Source organism: Mastacembelus armatus, chromosome 5, assembly GCF_900324485.2.
Source record: "Mastacembelus armatus chromosome 5, fMasArm1.2, whole genome shotgun sequence".
In the NCBI taxonomy this organism is placed as follows: domain Eukaryota; kingdom Metazoa; phylum Chordata; class Actinopteri; order Synbranchiformes; family Mastacembelidae; genus Mastacembelus; species Mastacembelus armatus.
In genome coordinates this window covers 20,868,499-20,892,604 of record NC_046637.1, presented here as the reverse complement: position 1 = coordinate 20,892,604, position 24,106 = coordinate 20,868,499, and the positions used below count along the sequence as shown (strand labels likewise).

At 40.0% G+C, this 24,106-nt stretch overlaps 2 protein-coding genes and 1 pseudogene across 6 annotated transcripts; all 3 read left to right on the top strand.

Annotated features, from left to right (window-relative positions):
- The first annotated feature begins 2,541 nt into the window (after nt 1–2,541).
- LOC113130775 (glutathione hydrolase 7-like) lies at nt 2,542–6,088 on the top strand (annotated as a pseudogene).
- Nucleotides 6,089–7,024: 936 nt separating this feature from the next.
- On the top strand, nt 7,025–13,309 carry cyld2 (cylindromatosis (turban tumor syndrome) 2). 2 transcript variants are annotated; one of them, XM_026305918.1, is made up of 14 exons: nt 7,025–7,146; nt 7,452–8,007; nt 8,342–8,465; nt 8,928–9,175; nt 9,263–9,428; nt 10,014–10,146; nt 10,332–10,436; nt 10,721–10,800; nt 10,896–10,962; nt 11,048–11,180; nt 11,418–11,526; nt 11,642–11,760; nt 11,845–12,049; nt 12,297–13,309. In XM_026305918.1, the coding sequence occupies exons 2-14, from the start codon at nt 7,573–7,575 to the stop codon at nt 12,500–12,502; spliced, it is 2,130 nt and encodes a 709-aa protein (XP_026161703.1). In that variant the 5' UTR covers nt 7,025–7,146; nt 7,452–7,572; the 3' UTR covers nt 12,503–13,309. The 2 variants fall into 2 exon arrangements, with proteins under 2 accessions (XP_026161703.1, XP_026161704.1); XM_026305919.1 differs by having other exon boundaries at nt 7,044–7,146; nt 7,455–8,007.
- Nucleotides 13,310–14,399: 1,090 nt separating this feature from the next.
- On the top strand, nt 14,400–24,010 carry top1a (DNA topoisomerase Ia). 4 transcript variants are annotated; one of them, XM_026307043.1, is made up of 21 exons: nt 14,400–14,544; nt 14,969–14,993; nt 16,910–17,006; nt 17,125–17,230; nt 17,854–17,906; nt 18,012–18,104; nt 18,226–18,295; nt 18,496–18,587; nt 18,723–18,838; nt 18,948–19,069; nt 19,193–19,315; nt 19,810–19,997; nt 20,086–20,230; nt 20,482–20,625; nt 20,816–21,001; nt 21,076–21,144; nt 21,300–21,414; nt 21,590–21,717; nt 22,224–22,318; nt 22,410–22,559; nt 22,703–24,010. In XM_026307043.1, the coding sequence occupies exons 1-21, from the start codon at nt 14,512–14,514 to the stop codon at nt 22,803–22,805; spliced, it is 2,253 nt and encodes a 750-aa protein (XP_026162828.1). In that variant the 5' UTR covers nt 14,400–14,511; the 3' UTR covers nt 22,806–24,010. The 4 variants fall into 4 exon arrangements, with proteins under 4 accessions (XP_026162828.1, XP_026162826.1, XP_026162829.1 ...); XM_026307041.1 differs by having other exon boundaries at nt 18,478–18,587; XM_026307044.1 differs by lacking the exons at nt 14,400–14,544; nt 14,969–14,993; nt 16,910–17,006; nt 17,125–17,230; nt 17,854–17,906 and having other exon boundaries at nt 18,027–18,104; nt 18,206–18,295; nt 18,478–18,587.
- The last annotated feature ends 96 nt before the right edge of the window (nt 24,011–24,106 follow it).

The following is a 24,106-nucleotide window of genomic DNA, read 5'->3' as shown; positions in this document are numbered from 1 at the left end:
CGCAGGTAAGGACCCCGCAGAGCTACATATACTTTACAGAAATATATCCTGCTTATATATAATATATTATAATACATTAAACAGTTTTAATACACAGCTAACGATAGCTAACTAGCATCACCCTTACAGACATTAGAGGCACATTTTAGTATCTGGAGATATGGTTTGACAGGTACCGCTGGTTGTCTTAGTTTATCTGCATTTGCGGACATGATCACGGCGTCACCGTTAAACACCGGTGACTAATCATCTAAAGACCAGAAGCTTCGTATAAAATCTATTAAAACTGAATCAGTGAGAAAGGTTTGATCAATCAAAGCTGCAGTGATGTGTTAATCCTATTATTCCGGTGTGCTTGCATAGCATTGTCTGAAAACACAACATGAGCAGTGCAACACCATAATAGTTAGCCCGCACTGCAGAATAATATGAAGTAATAAAGTGCAATTGCTGCACAGAGAACCATCCCAGCCCACTGAATGGTGCACACAGGCTTTGCACTGGCAGGCTGCCTGAGCGGAGGAGCCCCTCCCCCATGTACATTATCTAGAAACTGATGGAGCCTAACAATGAAATTCTGGCGGAGTGGGCATTGTTATTCAAACTAGATATTTTATTGGACATCCCAGAAAAGATGAAGTAGCATTGCTTGGATCATGAAGGGAGGATGGGTCTCATGGCATCACTCACTCCCAAACAATAACACCAGAGTAAGCACTGCTGAAAAAAAGCAGTGATGTTGTATGAACATGCTCATGTCTTGATGATGATTTTTTTTTTCAACATCTGTTCAAAGCATCAGCAAAGACAAACAACTGAAGAGAAGGACAAAAGAAATCAGGGATGTTCAAAACAATCACCCGTATGCTGTTTGGGGCAGAGGAGGAGACACTTGAAGTTATTAAGTCTGGAGAAGTGGTAGAAGAAGGTTGGCTTGTTGTCACTCACCAAGGTCGGTCCGATAGGCACAATAGTTTTGCTGTTTTCTCCAAGAAAATCTTCCCAGTAAAATATCTAAATATCTGTAATATAACACAATATATACCGATATGCAGTGTTGCAGGCTAAGCAGGCATATATTCTCATCTCTCTTAAAGATTTATTTATACTCATAAATCAAAATCTCTCCTTTCTATTCATAGTAATTTAAAGTCAGATCTCTGAGCTGAGCTGCATGGTGATGTCAGAAACATTTCATTCTGAAACCTTATATGTAATTTTGTTTACATAATAAATTACCTGTTAATTGCTTTGTGAGAGAAGTTTGCACTTTGCGTACTTACTGCATATGGAATTATTGCACAAATATTATGACAAGACTATTTTTGCTTTCACAGAAGCAGATCCAGCAGAGAATCAGGATGCGCAGAATGACACTGAACCATCTGTTCCTCATGGAGAAAGAATTGCAAGCATGGAAACTGATACAAGGTGATGGGGGGGGGGGGGGGGGGGGGGGATTACTTAGCTATATACTAGCTGTAAAGAGCATTTGGAGAGAGAGCATTTAACACATGCAAATACAATCCAACTTTATTTCCTTGTACTACCATTTTACCTTTACATTAACTTATATTAGTGGGTACTGGCTCATCAGGTTATTAACACTTATTCACATTTTCCTGTGTTTCTTTCCAGCATGTTAGATCCAGAACCTGCAGTTCAAAGCAGCAGCACTACTGGTCGAGCCATCTCTGGCTATCTTCCCCAGGCCAAAGCTGTGGCAGAAGTGACACAGCTAACCTACATCCAGAAAGCTAAGGCCTGGGCAGATCGACACCACATGTCCCGTAAGGGCATCCAGCGCCAAAACCATGTTCGCTATGGAGTCCAGCAGCACTCCTTCCACCTCCAACAACCAGGACATCGCAACCTCAGTCACTGAGGCCCTTGGTTGGATTACAAGGAGACAATCTTTTAGCATATATCATACACATTTAAACACACACACTAACACACATGTACGCACAAATCAAAGTTGCCAAAAAAGTGTTTGTCCATCCGTTTCTGCACATTAGTATTCTATATTCTAGCAGATTTAAGATATACTTCTGGTTTTGATGTCAACTAATACTTAAGCAGGTAATGGGCAGTCACATTCTAAACTGTAATTAAGATGTTCACCTCATGAAATGAGATACTGAGATGGGTCTTTTATGGGTGTAATGTGAATTTATATGGAAAAAGAAAGAAAGAAAAGTGCAGCCTATGCAAAATGTATCCTATAAAAAAACAAAGTGATGTAATTTTTGTGTCAACATGCATTTACCTGTATGTACTCATTTTAAATTTTTTTGTTATGGCAATAAAAATATTGACTTTGCAGCTTGTGCTTATGTATAGGTGAAATCATAATCCCCGAATGACATTGAACTGCTCACGGGTTGACATGCAAATGCTGAGATCTCATTGGTTGGGAGGTAATTGCGCCTGCTGAGCTTGATTACATATTAAGCCAATAGCAGAGTGCCTCTGTGGTGTATGACGAAGGAGCCTGCTGTGTTCTTGAGTTGAATGTGTTCTGAAGTGAATAAAGAAAGGATGGATGTTTCTCCTGAAACAAAACTTAGCAAGCAGTGGATGTGCAGTTACAGAAGTTTTGATGCTTCATGTCAGGTGACTGGTAACTCAACACCCAGTGACTTCAGCTGTGACTTGAATGAAAATTCTGGTGAGGATGCATGCACAATGTGAAGTGGTTTTCTGGCCTAGTTGTCAGCATACAAGATGTATGTTTTCCACCTTTAAATCTGCCATGGTGCTAATTTGCCAAAGTACAGCTGTGAAGTCCCTGATGTGACATCAAGAAAACATGCTAGATCTCCTGCTCCCAATGAGTTGGGCTGAAAACCGTTCGATTGAGGAAATGCACTGCATTTACACTCTGCTTAAAGTTTGCATGTTGTTTCCTTGCTGCTGCTCCAGATCTCAGCCAACTATCAAAAGAGATACCTCTGAAGCAGCTGGCCTCTGGTAGCCCAGATGTGTTCAGCCAATCCCTGTCCAACGTCAATGGGACAGAAAAGGATGGCTCCAGTCAAGACATGCTCACACCCATCTATGCTGTGACTATCACCTTTGCCATTGGAGTGACAATTGCTTTGATCCTGCATATTTATCTGGGGGAAGGTTTGGTATGTCATGCCATAAAAGATATTGTTCAACCACCACTGCTTAGTGTATCCTCATCCTAGTTGCTTCTCAGGTGTTTGTAAAAGGTGCATTGGTGTCGGATCATGAGCGCTGCACTACACTTGGCCAGAGAGTTCTTCATGATCATGGCTCCAGTGTGGATGCAGCCATTGCTACTGTCCTTTGTCTGGGTGTTGTGCATCCACATGTGTCAGGTATCGGTGGGTATGTGACTGGCTTGTTATTGATGTGATTGATATGTTTTCTAAAAAATATACAGATGTTTGCACTCAGCAATTCATGTTTATTGTCTTTCTGTAGAGGTGGGGTGATGATGGTTCATGACATCCATAAGAATGAAACCAGGGTTATAAATTTTCAGGGAACAGCACCTAGAACACTTACTGAGGATATGCTGCAAAATGTTTCAGAGCTTAAGGTAATACAAAAGTTGGGAGATAGGCAGCATAAACATGTTTGGTTGTATTTGTATGTCAACACCTAAAATCTATTTTTAGGCTGGTCTGCAGGTAGGAGTGCCTGGTATGCTCAGAGGGCTGCATCTTGCTCACTGGCTGCATGGGAGGTAAAAAATATGAAGAAAGTTCTTTCTTTCTTTAGGTTTTCTTCTACCATTATGTCAAATATGTTTTACCACAAAATCACTGCAGTCTGTCATGGGAGGATGTGGTTATGAGAGCCGCAGCCGTAGCCAGAGAAGGTTTCAATGTGTCTTTCAGTCTTGGTGAGTCAAACCATCCCTCTTTACATTTTCTGCCCCCGGTGATTACTCATAATATAACCTGATGATGACATGCCAGGATGTGACTCATTTATTTTCTTCTACAGCTGAGGCTATAGCAAAGTTAAAAGGTGAACAACTATCCCAACATTTCAGGGGCACATTCTTCCCAGGTGGCAAACCTCTGCGGCCTGGGTCGTTTCTGAGATTGCCAGGACTGGCACGGGTCCTGGAGGCTGGTCTATCAAAATTCTACGATGGGAACTTCTCACAAGAGATAGTGGATGAAGTAAATGAGATTGAAGTATTTAAATTCTAATTTTACTAAATTTAGATAATGTGAAATCTTATATTCTGGGTTCCTTTAAAAGACATTAAAAATTCAGTTTTACAGTCTTTTCTGTGGTTTCTTTTAAAGGTGCGAATGAATGGAGGAGTCCTGAGCAGAGAAGACATCAGTAACTACAGTGTAAAAGTAGAGCAACCAGCTGAAGGCCTGTATAATGGTAAAGACTAAACTTGTTTGGCTGAAAAGACATGTATGTCATTCATCTGTGATGTCTTCATCAACATGTTACTTTTGTCCCAGAATTTATAATTCAGGTTCCTCCTCCCCCGTCTGCTGGTGCAGCGTTGATATCAGCTTTCAACATTTTAGAGGGCTTTCATCTTAATGACATTAATAACACTGACAATCAAACAAACCACTGGATTACTGAGGTATTGGACTTCAAAGCTTAGATATCACAATGGTTTTGTTGAAAGGGTATGGTAGCTCTCCTACATAAGAATATTCATATATACAGTCTCTCTCTCTCTTTTTTTTTTTTTTTCTCTGTGCAAAGGCTCTGAATGCCGCTGTAGCTATGGCCAGTGGTTTGGGTGACCCTAAATATGACTCTTCAGTGACCAAGCTGCTCTCTCACATGTTGAGGTAAACTGAACATAAACACAATTTTGATTGAGTTGCAATTAAAGATTATGTTCATAATCAATTAATCAAACTACCTTCCTGACTACTTGATGAATTTGTCAGAAAGTGTGGAAATTCTCAGCCATCGCTTATGTATCTATTTTGTGTCATAATTGACTGCTAATCCTCCTGAATAACACCAGACTACATAATCAATTTCTATAAACTTCCTTTTCATTTTCGCTTTGCTCTTGCTAAAGTAAGAATCATGCTGATGTGCTTCACCAGAGGATCAATTACTCCCATGCATCTCCACCCGAGAACTACAGCTCCACTCCCCACTCCCTCCAGACAGAGTTGCAGGCTGGACAAGTTGTAGTCATGGGACCAGATGATCTTGTGGTGTCAGTAGCAAGGTGATTATGCTACTGGCTATGGTCTGATATTAATCATCACAGTGGGAGGATATGTGTGGTATGCGCAGCTGGGCACACTGACATTCTTTTATCTTATCTCTCGTCTTTACGATCTTACAGTTCATTGGGCAGGTCATTCGGGAGCCGACTCATAACTCGGTCAGGTGTTATTCTCAACAGCCTGACCCTCCAGTTCTCCTGGCCAAGTAAAGACACGGGGCCACTCCAGGCCTACCAGGTGAGTTTAGAATCAGAAATGAATCAGCTGATATATTCAGCCATTGAGAAAGTACTGACTTAAATATTTCTGCCTGTGTGCTTGTGTTTTGTATTATAGAGAAACAGAGTTCAGCCAGGAAAGAGGCCCCTGTCATATCTTACCCCCACAATAGTGATGCCAGCCTGGTACAGATGTGGGATCTACCTGGCAGTAAGCAGTTCAGGTGGAAAGCAGCGTTTCAGTGCAATCACCCAGGTTTGATCATTTTAGATTATAAAGAGTTTTGGATTCTGATTCAGTGGAAGATGTTAGAGTTGTAAAACATGTGTGGTTTTTAGGTGTTGGTCAATGGACTGTCCCACCATAAAGAAAACAATGACAGCACCTCTCTGAGAAAACACCCTCCCCATCAGTCAGATAGACTTTTTGTCTGTAAGTATATGACATGGTAGTTGATGTTTGCTTTGAATGACATCACATTAGTCATTTCCTGCTTTCCAAACTGTCCCTCATCAGCTGAATTTCTAGAAGACGATGTTCTCTTATTGTATGAAGACAGCCACGTGTTTCAAAAAGTGAAGACAAACTTTGTTGTCCAGGGGATCCTGAGGAGCGAAGATAACATTAAGGCCATAGCAATACCTTTATCTGATGGTTCATTATAGTTTTCTACTTATCATGGACTTTACTTTTTCCTAGGACATTTGATAAAAGCATAGATCTAAATAAACTGTACACCTCATGATGTAAGTACAGTTGTTTTCTGGTGTTAAATCCCCTTGTGTTACTGTGATCACCAGCCAACAGAGGGCAGTCCTCCCACATGTACCTACTATTAAATGTCTGATTGATTGTCTGTTCATATAACCATCTTAAAACTTATTAAAGGAATATTTTCCTCACATCCAGATCCAGACTGCTATTTTGCAATAGATTTGTTCAAAGATTTGATGCTGGCTGATGAAATAAGGCCATGAGGCATGCTGTTTGCATGCTAAAGCGAATGAAGGCTGTTACGTAAAGCTGATGAACCGCAAAGATATTGTCACACATAAATGCCAACTGCCTAATCCACTTTCATTGTGGTGTTCGCATGATTTCTTTTGTATTTGTGCCCCTTCTGCTGTGGTAAAGTGCTAAATAAAAAAAATAATCATGTCACGTGTTAAGTCTGCATCCAAACATGTCTCAGTTTGCTCATAGCCACTGGTTACTGCAAACTTTTTTTTTTTTTTTTTTGCTCAATATCTGTTGACACTATTTCTTCCCAGCTACTGGTGAGTGTTTTAGTGATGATGTATCATAACATGGCATTTCTGTGTGGTTTTATGATTAAAACGTCAACGAGAAACACATTCAGACTTATTGTTTTCATCATACTGTAAATGTAAATGAAAAAGTGGAACTAAAGTTAAAAAAAAAAAAAAAAACACCGCAAACTTTCGGGACACTACACTGATCCTGGCGACATTAATTCCCAGCTGTCGCCTAATGATAAAATGATTATTAAAAACTGGCTATAACAGGTTGTGCGTTATTGCGGAAATGTGGAGAGGACAGATGCAGGGCGGAGAGTGTGTGAGCTGCCGAGGGCGTGCTGTCAGTCACACACAGGTCTGTATTTAAGGTGAGCTGGGAGGAGCAAGAGCCGTCTTACCTCTGGAGCTAGCTGTCTTTGGCATGTACCGACACTGGCTAAAAGCTCTTGATAAATTTAAAAACCGTAAGTAAGACAGCGCTTTCTGCCCATGCATTTCAAAAAGTGAACGCTACTGAGTGTTAGTTGTTGGTACAAAGCAGCTCGGTGTGTTTGTTTAGACACGGACTATCCCGGATCCTATTTTCATCCCTGGAACCCGCAGGGACTTTTTGGTGTTGTGTAAACTGTAGTTTGTTTTTACAATATTCTTACACACCTTTTGGTTATTTCTGTTTTCATGCCGTGGTGTTTGCAGTGTTCATCACACCGTGACTGGTGGTGCTTTTTTAACAGAGACTCGTGTCATTTTCTCCCACTTTGTAATTAAGTAGCTAGAAGCTGTGTAATAGTGCGGGCCCACCTCTGCTCCATGGTACAGCTATACCCTGCACAGCGTCTGCTACAGAACCTTTTAACCGACTACACTGGTGGTGGAAATCACATGTTTCGATGGAGCTCAAAACTGTAGCAGAGGAGAAGTTTTTCATCGTCATACGCGGCAAGTCCCGGAGGGGCTTCAGCCGGGGCTGCATTGGCCGTGTGGAGGCAGAGACGCAACAGGGGGATCTGATGGGGCTGCTGTACTGCGGGGCCAGCAGTACGGGGAGCCCCAAGTGCGGAGGCACGGTGAAGAAAGAGGACACTTTCCCCCTGACCCGTCACCAGGCCCAGCTGCTGCTCTTCATTTTCTCCCTAAGCAAACGCCTGGAACTGCTGTGTAACCCCCAGCTGTTCTCAGCCATCTGTGAGCTGTCTCAGGACGACCTGGTGGTGGTGAAACACAAGAAGGGACACCTGCCCGGGCTGGTGAGAAACCTGATGCAGATTGGGAGGAAAGAGAACAAAGATGACCTGCACATGCTTGGCTTTGAGGTGGAATTAATGGTAAAGCTGTTTGTTATTTGCAGCATTAAATTGTGTGCGTGTTGGATAAAGCACAAGGTAGTAGCTCATAATTATGATCATCAGGTTACCCTGTAATTGCACAGGCACCCGAATGTAGTGTAATGAAAGAATTGTATTAAGACAGGGATGGTCGTACAGCCACAAGTGACTGGTGTGTCAAACTTATCAGTCAAAGAATTGCCAGATATGTAACTTAATATCATTAGTGCAAATATTATGTACATAGTCAGAGCAGTGTTTATCTTTTGTTCAGTAAAATGTCACGTCTGCTTTGGCTTAAAGCAAACTCTTCCTTTTTTTTCCTTCCTTGTAGGAGAATGACAATTTGTCTACTAAGAAACCTGCTCCTCTACCTCTGTTCAATGCTGCAGACATCATCCAGGTGATCCCATCTTATCCCTCCCTCCCTCCGCAATGGAGAGATGGCCAAAGTGTGGGTAAGTAAAGTGGTCTAAATCACAGCTTGTCTTTTTAATAGTCAACATATAGTATTTCTGAACTTGGTGTTGGTATCTGTGATTTTACCATATGTAATCTTTATTTTAGAATCAAACAAAATACATTTTGTTACAAAGCATATTTAACATCTCCACTTAATCAGCAAATGAAGTTCCTGACTGAATATTTTGATCCAACACCAGAGGGGGGTGTAGAAGAACTGGCACTCTTACACATCTAGAAAAACTGGTCTTGTTACTTTGGAATGAAGAAAAGTAGATTAATCAGGGGTCTGGTATTTTTGCTTATTGAGCTGTCTACATACCTCATATGTAGATCTGCATCTTTTTGCTGGATGACTGATGAATCAGCATGCGACAAGTCCTTGTGACATGTTTTTTAAAAAAATGCCGTATCACTTTCTTACCATCAGCTTCTTTAACCTCTGTATCTCTCTGCAGGTCTGAACAGAAAAGCAGTGACACGTATCAACTCCATGCCCAGTATTGGATGTCGTGCACGACAAGTGAGAGAGAACAATATAGAGCACAGTGCCATTCAGAGCCAAAGTAGCAGCACATCCCATGTGCCTCTCGAGGTGGGCTCTACGGTGGAGGTATTGAGTAACTCAGGAATCATCATGTATGGGGTTGTCCGGTGGTTGGGGGTTCCTGCAGGCAAGACTGATGAATGGGCTGGGATTGAATTGGTGAGTGAGTTAAATTCTGCGCACTTAAGTTTTGTTGGCTTTAGGATTCTAAGACAGCATATGTCTGATGGATTTTCATTGTTTCAGGACTATGAGGTGAACTGCTGCTCTGATGGGACTTATGAAAACCAACGATATTTCACATGCCAGGGGAACATGGCTTTGTTTGTTCCTGTCACAAAGTGCAGTCCTGACAGTAGGCTTTTCTGCTCCTCTCCTGTAAGGAAAACCCCGAACACTGAAATACCTCAAGGTTAGACTCTTCTCCTCCTAGTGGGTCACGTACACAAGCATTACACATTTGATGTTATTGCTTCTGTTACCTGAAACGTCTTATAAAATAATTTTAACTAAAATGTTTTTACATTTTACCAGTGTTGTATTTTACGTCTCCAAAATAATATGAATTAATCCACTGTAAACTTTTTTTCTATGAGCTATTATAATGGAAGGGGTATGACATACAGAGAGATGTGTGTCATTCCTCTTACATCCCATTTCTGACTGTGCAACACACACCACAGAATGAGTTCTGAGGAACTTGACATCCTGCTGAAGTGACAAACTAGGGTTGTACTCATGTGAGAACGCTGACAGATCTTGCCGTCTAACTGGATTAACTGACTTCACATTTACCTTTCTGCCTCTGGCAGCATTTAGTGAGGCAATATGTCAGTGACATCAGAAACAGTACCTGGGTTGGGACATTTTTTCTGGTACATGTGAGATGTCTGGCAATCCTGTCAGGTTCCTCCGTTGAAAAAACAGATTCATTATCTTTGAAGTACTGTGTGAATGTCATGTTGGATTGTGTTTAAGCTCTCATTGCTCTTTTCAGTTCCTTCATTTGAAGAGTCGGGGGAGAATGCACCACCTATCCCTGAGTCTGAGGCCTTGTCTTTGTTAGTGGGAAGAATGAAAGGGATTCAGGGTCACATTAATTCCTGTTACCTTGATGCCACACTCTTCAGGTAAAACTAGCTCACCAACCCTAAGCTCATTTCATTCACACTTTGGAAACTGAGCTCATCTCATCTGTTATCTCACATCATCTAATGTAGTTTTTTTGATAGCAGATCACGTACAATCAATTGACCATGGTGACCTGTATTCAGACAAGCAGTGAGGTGATAGCAGAGTGGTTTTCTCTCTTCAGTTTGTTCAGCTCATCAGTGACCTTGGATAATATCTGCCAGAAGCCTGCTGACAAAGACCAACCCATAACCTGCACTCTGAGAAAAATAGTCAACTGTTTACGCAGGTACAAACACTGTCTTCATTAATGTTTTTTCTGGGGCTGTGTATTGTTAACTAGTTTGCAAAACAAGAACATAATGACATTTTACATAATCTAAGCTGGTAAACAAGTACTTCCTGTTTCCTCTATATTTTGTGAATACTCTATTCACAAAGTATAGACGGTTGAACTTTCGTCATATAAAAAGGTGTGCCCTTGTGTTTACTCAGCTGTTCCAGTGTAGGAGTTATTCGGTTAGGTAACTGATAACTATTGCACTTCAATAACTAACTATAACTATATTGCAGACAAGGGTTTGTACCTGCTGAGAGTGTGATGAATTTACGGAAACAGCTCGGCTGTGACACTTTTCAAACAGAGGAGAAAGGTGAGCAACTATATCATAAAACATAATTTGTTAAAAGTATGTTTTAAATAAAGGAAGTAGTGTTATGTTTTTATTATTTTTTTCCTTCACTGCAGACCCAGAGGAATTCATTACAGTCCTTTTTGAGAAGGTGCTTTGTTTGGAGCCACTGCTCAAACTCAGGTATGAAACCAAGCTGCCTATTATTAAATATCTTGTGATAATTGACTGTGTAATGTTGAGTTATGGAAACTCAGCTTCATTTCAGATCAAGGCAAGAAACATCTCAAGGTGCCTACACTTTCCAAATATTTCTTGAAAAAGAGCAGATGGTACAGATGCCCACAGTCCAACAGCTGCTGGACACATCCTGCCTGTCAGGTGACCTAAAGTTTGAAGATGTGAGTGCAAAGAACATCTGCTGGGCTTATCAGGTTTTCTTTTGTACTGCCATATAAGTCCAATGTTACCTTCTTTTGTCCTTTATTGTATCCCCACCCACCACCCCTGGTCCCTGCCCATAGAACACAGTTAGACAGCTGTAAAGCTCAGAGCTGAGCCGACTGGAGCTTCTCCTGGTTGGTGCTGTAGGGCAGCTGCCTTTCATCAGCAAATTATCCTCTCTATTTGTCCCTCAGGTGCCATCCTGTCTTATAATTCAGATGCCAAGGTTTGGAAACAAATATAAAATGTTTTCTCACATCATTCCTTCCACTGAGCTGGATATCACAGACCTTCTATACAACTGTGAGGAACACATCTAACCTACATGTACTCATATCATATACCATGTGAATGTATTTTAATATAATGTTTTCAAAGAACTTAAAGATGTTTAAAGATCAATTACTTTTTCCATCAGCTCCAAGAGAATGCTTCATCTGTGGGAATTTAGCAGAGTACGAATGTCTTCATTGTCTACCAGATCACAAATTGCAGCCAGGAAGAATCAAACAATACTGTGCAACATGCAACGCACAGGTAAACCACATGGGCATTTTAGCTGTTAAGTGTCCTGGTGACCCAGTCTCTGGTGTAAAACTTTCTCCTTGTTTTTTATAACAGGTGCACAGACATCACTCACGACAGGGACACTCCCCAAAAACTCTAGAGGTTCCGACAGATGTAGCATCTGATGCTCCTGTGCCCAGGCACATGATGGAGCTGTTTGCTGTGCTCTGTATTCACACCAGCCACTACGTGTCCTTTGTCAAATACGGCCGAGACCCTCGCTCCTGGCTCTTCTTTGACAGCATGGCAGACAGATGTGGTAAGAAAAATTGCATCATGTTTTGTGTCTGTTTCCCTTTTTTTTAGGTTATGTCTTTTATTAGTTTTATTCTGATGTTTGTGCGAGCACCTGTTTTTGTTTTACTGTGAAGTGGTTACCCATAACTGCTTTAGTTTCTGATAATACAGCCTCAGCACTATTAGATAAGGACCCACTCTGACGTCTACAACTAGTCTTTATCTCTTTTCGAGCTGATGTCTAATCTTAAGGTCGATCTATCTTACAGGTAACGATCAAATTGGCTATAACATTCCCGAGATACAAGCCTGTCCAGAGCTGGGTGACTTCTTGTCCCAGCCAGAGGAGGAGTTGGCTCGGACCAACCCCTCTCAGGCTCCTGAACTAGTGCGCAGGCTGCTGTGTGACTCTTACATGTTTTTATACCAGAACCCAGTCATGGCACTTTCAAAGCCAAATCATCAGGAGCCTTAAATGCATGTAAGGACGAGGACAGAGTGTTCTCACAACAGTGCCTTAGTAACCTTGCATCACTGCTTAATCAGCAAGATTTTGTGCTGTCATTACATCAGCAGGACCAGAAACAGATGTTTTTAACATCATGGAAAGAAACAATGTTGTTGAACAGAAAAACAAAACTGTAGTTCAGGAATCTGACTTTAATTAAATCTTGGTTGAAACTTTTATTGATATGTGTGGAGACAAACTATGAACAGTGGAATATTGCACTCCATACCTGTTACTGAGATTATTTATTCTGAGTTTGTCAAAATGAATTGTTGCATGTCAGTGATTTTTATGACTTTATTCCTATCTGCTTTTATTATGCTGTTATTTGGTGAATTAATCTTGGACAAATGCCCATTTAGGGAAAGGTCTGTGTGATGCTACATAATCTTAACTCTGAATTGTCAGTGGTGATGTAAAACACTTACTCAAGCTTCCCAGATCATAAGAACCATCTCCTTTTTTGTTGTTCATGGGCTGTCTCAAGAAAATCAAAGATTTGGAAATTACATGTATGGTTGTATTTTATTTAGTATAAACAGTTGCACTGTGTGCAGATATTACTTAAGCATGTTACTGGATCTTGACCTGTCCAGGGTGTACCCCTGCCTTCCACCCGATAGAGAGCTGGGATAGGCCCCAGCAGATCCCCGTGACCCTGATTCAGGAAAAAGCGGGTATAGAAAATGGATGGATGGATGGATGTTACTGGATCTGTAATATAGTATTTTCGTTAATGTAATGTACAGAAAATGGAATTTTGATATCGATGAAGTCATCCTATTTTGTAATAAAAAAATAAGCAAAAACAGTTACAACCTTTGGAGTTTTAATTACACAGAACCTTCTAATGCAGATACAGATACCTTGTCAGATACCTTAGACTGGCATTCTCCATTCTAGCAGCCTCACACTGTGTGGAATAATACAGGTTGATCTGTTCAATTAAATATCTAAACCACATAAGTCTAAACTAGATGTAAAGTAGTGTTTTCAGGCTCTGAGAGGACAGGTTAGTCCTGTCAGTGAATATTAGGGATTGCAGTGCCCTCTGGTGGAAGGCATGTGCTTTTCTTTGACAGCATTCATTCAGCTCCACCACCAAACAATACTTTTTATATATAACCATTAAACATGTATGCACACACAATATAGGTACTGGTACCATTTTTAATATGCTGGTGTTTTAGTTAACTAATACTCTGAATCTGTTTTCCTTTGAGTTCCTGTTGACTCTTAATAAGGTTGTGTAGGGCAGGATGAGCCTCTGTGTGTTGTGTGCCATACATTCTGGCTTACACCATATTTCATATCACTAAAAGCACAACACCAGGGCCATGGAGGCAAGATAGGTTGTGTCATTCACATAGTGAGAATCTCACTTAACTAACATTTAGCTGCGCTGAATCACGCAGGTAACTGTGGACTCTTGAAGACACCTTGTGTCTCATCAAAATCATCTTCAGGTTGGACTGACTGTATATATGTACTGTATATCAATGTCTGCTAAATATGTCTGTAAATTGTTTTTTAGCCGTGCCATTAGACAAACTGTGAGGTATGCCCTAGTATGCATTGGCCTGTTCACTAAATGACATAAAGCTGAGTGAGGTCACAAGAGGACTAATCTCTTCAAACACCATGGTAATAACTATAATTGTCTTTAGGTTTTTTTTTTCTTTTGTATTTTTTCATTCAGTTACGTTTTGCTGTTTATCTATTAGGTGAAGTGAACAAGTCTAATACTTCTTTTGGTCCCAGTCTACATGAGTACCTCTCTGAGCATGGTGGGAGGGAGGAGCTTCACTGCTCACTACCATTTAAACTGGGGCGCATGCGCATTAGGGCACAATTGGGACTTGAATCTCTTATACAACCGTATCTTTTCTTCACTCTGCTTGGTTCTCCTCGCCGGTCTGTGCCGACCTGACACGGCTTTTATTTTTTAAATTTTTAATCAAACCAGCTTTTAGGAAATGAGTGGGGACCATTCCCACAACGAGGACCAGGTAAACCTGGATGTTGTCTTTAATGTCATCACTCGTGGTTGACCGGTATCGTTTGTTTTCACGGTTCTATTCGCTCGGTTTGACAACTTGGCTAACTGTTAACGGTGCCTCTTAGCGCGCATTAGCCCCGTGTGTTAGTAAGCCAACTCATTCTGTCATTAACGGGGAATTGACACGTTTCATTACATATTTATTGGTAGTGTTACGGGAATAACCTGTGGATAGCTTTCAGGTTGATGTGGCTGGCTATGAACTCAGACACAAAGTGTGGTGACGCTACATTTAATTAGCAAATGTTAGCCACATTAGCAGCTAGCCTATGGAGCTAACACAGCTAGCTGCTCCAGCAAGTTCAAAGTTAGTTAGCCGGCTAGTTAGCCAGCACGGGATTTAACGTCCACCTGTTTTTGCTTTTTTTTTACAGATTGACTGTGGCTCTCGGCTCAATGGTAAGTTTATCACGCTAAGCTAACAAGTTAAAGTGAGGGGTTTGCCCCGTTTTCTCTGATGAAATGTAACGTTGCGTTAGTTCTCAGCAGAGGACAGAAATGGCGTCCAGAGACTAAGTCCTCTGTCTCACTCACAAGCCTCTATTGTTCAAAAGGAAGGTCTTGTTAAAGCTTTTCCCCAAATCATTTTCTCTGTTTGACTCAGATTTGGCACACAGCTGGAGGTGTTTTATCATGTGGCTGCATTAGATTTTTTTGTTGGTAGGCTTTTAACGCCGCATTTCGCACCTGAAAGTGAGGGTTTGGGGGTTGAGGACTTAGTCTCTGCGCCATTTTCTTTTTCGGTGTAGCGGCCTGACTGTGCTGCAAGCTGAACCCAGGCTGAGGAGTGCAGATGGCTGTGGAGGGGACATGCGAAGGCATAGTTTTTCACCAAAATCCAATGTGGTGACCGAGAAGAGTCATACGTGATCCTAAAGCTTTTTTCATAGCTTTAGGATCACATGTACTCTTCTTGATTTTTGTTTCTTTTTGAGATTATAACTACAGCACAGTCACCTCAGGAGAAAGTGGAGCATTTTAAGTTAAAGCAGCATTTCAGTGGTCAGTATGTTAACTGTAACTTTATTCCATCATCACATTGCATTTTAAACCTGATAGTGGATGTTAAAGGGGCATAATGGTTTGCAAGGTTTGAGCTTTTTAATGTCATTCCCTTTTGTCCAAGTTCAGCATTTTACACTCAAAGGTTTTTGCTTTTTCTTTAATTCAGCTAAGCATCACTGACATTTGTTTACTTACACTCAAGACAAAGATTCCAAGACAAAATCCTAAATATGTCTTTCAAATTGTCCACTCTTTGAATAAGAGCTGTACTTTGCTATACGCCATTATTGCTAAAAAAATTATCTAAACAATTGTACCATATCACTTATTTGGATTTCATTAATAAATGGAAAAACATTTGTCTGACCTGAAGGGCCTTATTTATTTCCCTCACATTGGACCAAACGAACATTTAACTAACTTTTTAATGAGACATTAATTTTGACCTACTTTAAGATTATACCATTTGGTGGGTTTTAATGTTCTCATCCATTTACTAGCTAATATTATGCTTCTATACAGTTTTGTGTAGCACTTACTTTACCATGGTGGGCATTTATTTTGTATTCATTTATGGACTGTAAAGCCTATATGAGAAGTTTATATATTTTTAATATATATAATATATTGTAGTCAAAGGAATCTGAGTATTAAAAATTTGTCATTTGTATAATACAGTATAATTTTGCTCATGTGAGCTATGTTTGTGTTATACTCTTATACAACGGCAATGTGGACAGCTTGTTTTTAGGACCTGTTAGTAGACTGGACTGATAGCTGTCAATGCTGTGGTTGATAGCTGAAATTGGGTGTCAGCTGTTCTATATATTTATTTTTTTATGATTTGCTTTTTTCCCCCTAGATTGAGATGAGCCTGTTTTCTCCCTGTCTAGAGGGAGACGGGGAGATTAAGTTGTTCATGTGCAGGTTTCAGCCTGTCACTTGTTTTGTATTGTCAAACAATAAGGCCTCTACAAGCAGTAGGAGGTGCTGTGCTACTGTGTGATAGATTTCTGTTTACAGGCTGCATGTCACTCAGATTATAGTACATGTTCAGATTTTGTGTCGCAATGAGGGTCAAGTGGACTTTGAGTACTTCATAGGTTGTCTCTTGATTAGTGATATTGAATGTCTTAGCCTGTCAACATCAGCTCCTAGGTAAGAGAAGTGCCCTTTCTCTGCCCCTTTTGTATAGAAATATAATAGGTATACCTTGGCATTTAGGTCGATGCAAGTCTGACCATTTAAGTATGTTGTTGGATTGCTTCAATGTTACAAGTTTTGAAGAAAGTAATACTGTTTTCTCTCAGACTCTCACAAGCATAAAGACAAGTATAAAGAGAAGGAACACAAACACAAGGACCACAGGAAGGATAAAGAGCGCGAGAAATCAAAACATGGCAGCAGGTACGGTAGTGCTTCCAAACCATTTATCAATTCATGCTTCTCATGTCTTCTCAAAGTAGACTAATTACTACCATTGGAAATGTAAACTGTTGAAATTAAGTTTTCTTTTCAACTTAAGTGATTACAAGGAGTCATCTGAGAAAAAACACAGAGACAAGGAGAAGGAAAGGATGAAGCACAAAGATGGCAGTACAGACAAGCACAAGGAGAAGAAGAAAGAGAAGGTGAATTACCATGCAAATAACCTATAGAAGAATGTAGTTGTGTAGTATTGTTCTACATGTAGTGTGTGTGTGTTTTACTTTTTCAAGTTTTAACTATATTTAAACTGACAGCAAAAATGTATGTTAAATTCAATTAGATTAAAACATTTAGTCTTTCTGATGATTTTGGTAAATTTGTTTTCATAATTGGGGCTTCCAAAAGTTGCCCCAAAAATGTACAAAATGAGCATGCTACATGTGTGGGATTTATTTTAATTTCAGATGGATTCAAACTAGATGATGTTCATGTATTTTGGCAGAATTAATTGGGTTTGTTGCTCTGCTCACTAAACAGGAAAAACATTTACACAGTTGGTCTCCAGATAGGGTGGATGTTGATGTAATAATATAGTATTATACACAGAAAACCACTGCATAGCACTTTGATTGGAGTGACAAAAAATGTAAGAGTAACTTTCTTTTTTTTCTCTGCCTTTCATTGCCAAGTATCTTTTATTCTGTTATAACAATTGGTATGATTATCCATTTGGCAATGACTGGATGGTCACTAAGCTATACTATTGACTGGCTTGATTGTGTTTTACACATTTTCCTCCACTAACCACTTTGTGTAAACCTTTCAGATGAGGTCCCTTGATGGTAAGGTCAAAAAGGAGAAAGAGAATGGCTTTGCCAGGTATGCCTGGACTCCACATCTCTTTTGTGTGCTTATATGTAAGCTACCTGCAGATCCATTTTTATATAAAGCCTCAACTCATTTTGGCTGGCTCTTCTTTTGCAGCCCTCAACATGTGAAGTCTGAGCCTGAGGATAATTTTTACTACTCTCCTAAATATGAAAAGTCTCTAAAAAGACAACGGGATGACGATGATGAGTAAGTGTCTCTTACTATAAGAGTTATCACATTTCTTCCATGTCTACCTCATAGCGTTAGGGTATCATTGTCGTCTCTGTGACCAAAGTTTGATCTGTCAGACAATGGTGTTACTTTTCAGCTCTGAATTCAAGTCCAAGAAAATAAAGACTGAAAATAACAAAAAGGTCAAGAAAAGAAAACAAGATGAGGTAAGTTGAGTGCAAATTTGGTCTTGATTTAGATTCTCTACACAGTAAAAAGAGGTTTTTGACACCTTGCTCTAATACTTCTAAGACATACAAAATAAGTACATGAACAATTGGTGAGGGTCAAGTCTCACTCTTGTTTTTAATAATTATTTTCTGTAAACCTGAGAGAATAAAGAACTCAGTTTCTCTTCCCTTTTCAGGACATAAAGTCCAAAAAGACAAAAAACAAAAAAGGAGAAGTTCTTGATGGAAAAAAGAAAGCAAAGAAAGAGCCAGAAGAGAAGTGGAAATGGTGAGTTAGTCATGTCAGCCAACTGCATGTTGCCAGTAACACTCTGTGGTGATTGTGGATGCATGGTGTTGAGTTTTGGTTCTGTGGTAGATTGAAACTCCTTGTTGAATAGCTTTGCTTTTTGGTTAATTCCAGGTGGGAAGAGGAGAGATACACAGATGGTGTGAAATGGAAATTTCTGGAACACAAAGGTCCAGTGTTTGCACCCCCATACGAGCCTCTTCCTAGCCATGTCAAATTTTACTATGATGGTAAGATTCCATTTCCCACAGGAGTGCTCACCTTTTGAAATGGTCACTGGCTGGACTACAGAACCGCATAATGGCAAGTACAAATGTCAGTGGCTTTTGCATATTTTAGGAAAACCCATGAAGCTCAGTCTAGAAGCAGAAGAGGTGGCCACGTTCTTTGCCAAAATGTTGGACCATGAGTACACCACTAAAGACATCTTCCGCAAAAACTTCTTCAAAGATTGGAGGAAGGTTGGAAAAGAAAAACAAATTTTCTGAATAAATTGACACCTGTCAGCTTTCTGCAAAATCTGAGTTTTACAAGGTAATTGTCCAAAGATGTATGATTGAATGTATCATGTGTTTCTTACACAGGAAATGACTGCAGAGGAAAAGTCTAAGATCACTGACTTGACAAAGTGTGACTTCACTGAGATGAGTGAATACTTCAAGGCACAGTCTGAGGCCAGGAAGGCCATGACAAAGGAAGACAAACAGGTCAGCTACTACATATATATTTTCTCAGAGCTGAATCTGACTGGTATTTTCAAAACTAGGGATATGCCAATAGGACCACAGTGTATATCAACCTGTTGTGGAATTCTATTGGAAACACCGGTTGGTGTTTTCATGTTTTCCTTTGTGAAATTGCATAGATGTTGTGTAATGGGTAACATGCATTTATTTCTGAAGCACTTGGCCCTTATTCAGCATTTCTTGATCCCACAGGTGACACAATGTGTTTAGTCACTTAAGCATCCAGATAAATCAGTTACTCAGACAAATTCTCTTGAACAGCACCCCATGGTGCATAGCATTCATTTTTGCCAGAATATTGGAGGATTTAAATAGTGTCTTTGCATAGCAAAGTTTTTTTCTTTTGCTCTTTTTTGTTTTTGAATGAAAATTGATGCATTAAGGATTTTTTGGACAGTAGGATTGTTGAGACAAGATGGTATTCTGATGCTTTTATATTTCCTCTCCACGTGTAGAAAATAAAGGAGGAGAATGAGCGTACCTTGCAGCAGTATGGCTTCTGCATCATGGACAACCACAGGGAGCGTATTGCTAACTTCCGCATTGAGCCCCCAGGCCTGTTCCGTGGTCGTGGAGACCATCCAAAGATGGGAATGCTCAAACGTCGCATCAGGCCTGAAGACATCATAGTCAACTGCAGCAAGTGAGTGAAGAGTTGTTTTTAAGTGCTGATGAGGAGATGTGTTAAGTGAGTATAATGATTAAATGTTTTATTAATAAACTCTTCACAGGGACTCCAAGCACCCTGAGCCTCCTCCAGGCACTAGATGGAAAGAGGTTCGTCATGACAACAAAGTGACATGGTTGGTATCATGGACAGAGAACATTCAAGGCTCCATCAAGTACATCATGCTGAATCCCAGTTCTAGGATCAAGGTAGGCTGAGTTCTGCACTACAAGAAAGCTTTGACCTGGTTTAATGTGGGTTTTAAATGGCTGTCCTGTTCAAATGACTGCATATAGCAATGTCGTATAAGACGCACTTCCCACTGCTTAAATTAAAATTGCTACTTGCTGTATTAGATAAACTACTGATTTTGACATTCACATGACTGACACACCCATATATGGGCGTATACATAGCTCATTAAATACTCTTATCTCATTCTTCTCACTGTTTGCTGCAGGGAGAGAAGGATTGGCAGAAGTATGAAACAGCCCGTAGACTGAAGAAATGTGTGGACCATATTAGGAACCAGTACCGTGAAGACTGGAAGTCCAAGGAGATGAGGATCAGACAGAGGGCTGTGGCACTCTATTTCATTGACAAGGTGAGGTGCATGATTACCATCTACACTGTCCTTGGACTATACAGCTTGAGGGAGTTTAATGTGGTGTAACTGCTATTTTAACAATGCCTGTAATTTTAAAGTGGGATTTACTGGGTTTGAAGAAACTAGCTTCAGTGAGGGTGCTGTCTCTATAAGGTGGCTTTAATCCAGCTGTTGTGATGTACTCTAGCTGGCTTTGAGAGCAGGAAATGAGAAGGAGGAAGGAGAGACTGCAGACACTGTGGGTTGCTGCTCGCTGAGAGTTGAACATATCAGCCTTTATCCAGAGAAAGATGGTCAGGAGTATGTGGTGGAGTTTGACTTTCTGGGTAAAGACTCCATCCGCTACTACAACAAAGTCCCTGTGGAGAAAAGGGTAAGTATTGTATGATAGTCTGTCTAAGTCTCCAGGTACTGCCTCTATGTTAATGTGTGCTTTGCTTCTCCTAGGTATTTAAGAATCTTCAGCTGTTTATGGAGAACAAAGAGCTTGATGATGACCTATTTGATCGCCTGAATGTAAGCAAAACATCAGTTTATGATCAGAATTTGACCTAGTTACCATTGTTTAGATGGCTTGTCTTGTGTTTCAGACGACAGTATCAGCCTTTTGACACTTAATAGCAGTTTTTTTTTTTTTTTTTTTTTTTAAATGATTGCACGTTTACTTCCAGACTTCTATACTAAACAAGCACCTCCAGGAGCTGATGGACGGTCTGACGGCTAAAGTTTTCCGTACCTACAACGCTTCAATCACGCTGCAGCAGCAGTTGAAAGAGCTCACAAATGGTATGTCACTCACCAGCAGGCAAATGATTGAAGACCAAATTTTTACTAGAATAAATTTTCCCTCTAAAACAGGAGACAGTACCTGAACAGTTTGCTATTCTATGGGCCTTTAGTATATCTTTGCATTTGTTTAGTCATTTTAGTTACAGAAAATGAATTATACTTTTCTCTTTAGTGGAGGAGAACATTCCAGCCAAGATCTTGTCCTATAACAGAGCCAACAGAGCTGTGGCTATCCTGTGTAACCATCAGAGGGCACCACCGAAGACATTTGAGAAATCTATGCAGAACCTGCAGTCTAAGGTGACAGTGTGTTTTGAGTACCCTCGAGCACTTTGTAAAACCTCATCTTTCTTATTTTTCTTTCTTGAACCAGAGATATATGTTAGTATATATATCGCATCATGCTTTTGGTAGCTTTTATTAAAATGCCATCTTATTATGGTATTTAAAAAAAAAAACTTTGACCTTCAGTTGTCTCTAACATGCTTGTCATGATGTTCAAGTTCGATTCTACAAGTGCCTAAATTTCAGTGTGATTCATGCACTGTGTACTCAGAAGTACACATGTGCAACAGCAGTGATTTTTACACTATGAGCTCTCTACTTCTCCAAAATGTCTCGTCATGTCTTGCCTGTGTCAGTTTTGAGTCCCTTAATTTTGACAAAAAATGGTACAGATATGTTAGAAATCTCTTGTTGACAGTGTAGAAGTTCCTGTTAAGGAATTGCTGTCAGTGTTGCATAAGTATAGTAATCTCTGGTTGTAATTTTCTAATCACTGACTTACTGTCAATCCTTTCCCTTAGATTGATGCTAAAAGGGACCAGCTTGCTGATGCCAAAAGAGAACTGAAGAGCGCCAAGGCTGATGCCAAAGTACGGAAAGATGAAAAATCCAAAAAGTGAGTATCACTGGATTTAGTATAGATGGATAGTATAGATACTTCCTGGTCAGTCTTGTTAATGGTTTGTGCTTCTTGGCCCCACCTCCAGGGCTGTGGAAACCAAGAAGAAGGCGGTTCAAAGGGTAGAGGAGCAACTGATGAAGCTGGAAGTGCAGGCGACTGATCGTGAAGAGAACAAGCAAATTGCCCTCGGCACCTCCAAGCTCAACTATCTGGATCCTCGCATCTCTGTGGCTTGGTAAATTCTTTTTATTTTGGTTACCTATTTCTTAAGCGTATATGCACAACAAGGCAATGTGTTGTAATTATATTATAATGTATAATTATAGTTATTAGTATTATTTCACCATCCATCATTATTTATTTATTTTTGTCCCATAGGTGTAAGAAGTGGGGTATTCCTGTTGAAAAGATCTACAACAAAACCCAGCGTGAGAAGTTTGCCTGGGCTATTGACATGGCAGACCAAGACTTTGAATTTTAAGTCCCAGTTTGTGGTTTTAACTATGATCCACTCATCTTTTATCGGATACTTGGTTTTTAAGCTTAACTGAATTCTGCTCAATGGCCAGACCTGGCAAGGGATTTCAGAAAGTTTGAACAGAAAAACAGTGTCAACATGGTAAAATGAGACGAGGCCATTATGAAGTGGCAGGCGGGAGTTGTGGGTAGTCTATAAACATCTGATCTGCGATCAGGCATCCAGGCTGAACTGAACCCACGGCCAAGCATCAAGGCATAGTCTCAGTAACTGAAAGACCCTTTTACTTTCTCTCATTCTGCTCTGGGACAACACCTGAACTTTGAACTCTGTGGTCCGATAGCTACTGTTTTCAGCAAAAGCAAAATGCTTTATCATTTTAAGTTTTTGTTCCTTCGGCTCTGTATTTTAGCCCTCCCATGTATTATTAATGAATTCTATATTTTGATAGACAAATTTAAATCAAATTCCTTAACTACACCCACACGCCTTTTGAGGAAATGGAAATGTGAGCTTGGTGTGTGTGCGTGAATGTGAGTGTGAGGGGCTTGGCCATGGATGAATATTTTAAACTGGACTATATTGAATCATTGAGTATGAAAGAGGATGTCTGGGCAGGGGGAGCAGGGGGGGTACTGCAACCATGTTAATATTTACTTAAACAAGCAGAATGTGAACATATTGTTTTACAGCCTCTATCAGGGACATCTTTTTCAGTGTAAATGTGAACCAATCATTTTTATCCTTTGAGTTGCAAGCATCCTCTGAATCTCTTTGCATAGCCCTGTCTGCATCTGATTTTTAACTTAATTTAACAATTGTTCTGAGAAAAAGTCCCATATGTTACTTGAAGATAATGCTATGATAATGTATTTAAAGTCAGTAAATAGAAAGTGTTTTTCTTTGAGATGGGTATGTGAGGGATATCAACTTTGCCAAAAAAAATAGCAAATCTGTTACAATTTAGGCAGTTTTTTTTTTTTTAAATTGTGTAAAGATTGAGGATAAAGTAATGTAACATTTAATGTGAATTATCAGTTCATTTTATTCCACACTTAGGATAGGAAAGTTGATGTAAGTAGCTGTAAAGTCAACAGCCTATTCCTGTTTTATCTTTGTCATAACCTTTGATCATGTTTTATTTGAGTTGTATGCTCATTGTAGGTTGGAAAAAATTAATAAAACCCTACAAGTGAATACACAGTGTACTTGGGATAGTCTTCCATGCATGTCACTGAGGTTTACATTTAGGAAATGTGATACTTCATTATAAAACGAGCCCAACGTAGCAAAGCTGCCTGTTG

Bases quoted from the DNA above. Each gene is read 5' to 3' on its own strand.
- cyld2 (XM_026305918.1), top strand. From the start codon at position 7,573: ATGGAGCTCAAAACTGTAGCAGAGGAGAAGTTTTTCATCGTCATACGC. The intron at 10,437-10,720 runs GTACAAACACTG...ACTATATTGCAG, and splicing joins ATAGTCAACTGTTTACGCAG to ACAAGGGTTTGTACCTGCTG. The intron at 10,801-10,895 runs GTGAGCAACTAT...CCTTCACTGCAG, and splicing joins TTTTCAAACAGAGGAGAAAG to ACCCAGAGGAATTCATTACA.
- top1a (XM_026307041.1), top strand. From the start codon at position 14,512: ATGAGTGGGGACCATTCCCACAACGAGGACCAG. The intron at 20,231-20,481 runs GTAGGCTGAGTT...TGTTTGCTGCAG, and splicing joins ATCCCAGTTCTAGGATCAAG to GGAGAGAAGGATTGGCAGAA. The intron at 22,560-22,702 runs GTAAATTCTTTT...TTTGTCCCATAG, and splicing joins CCTCGCATCTCTGTGGCTTG to GTGTAAGAAGTGGGGTATTC.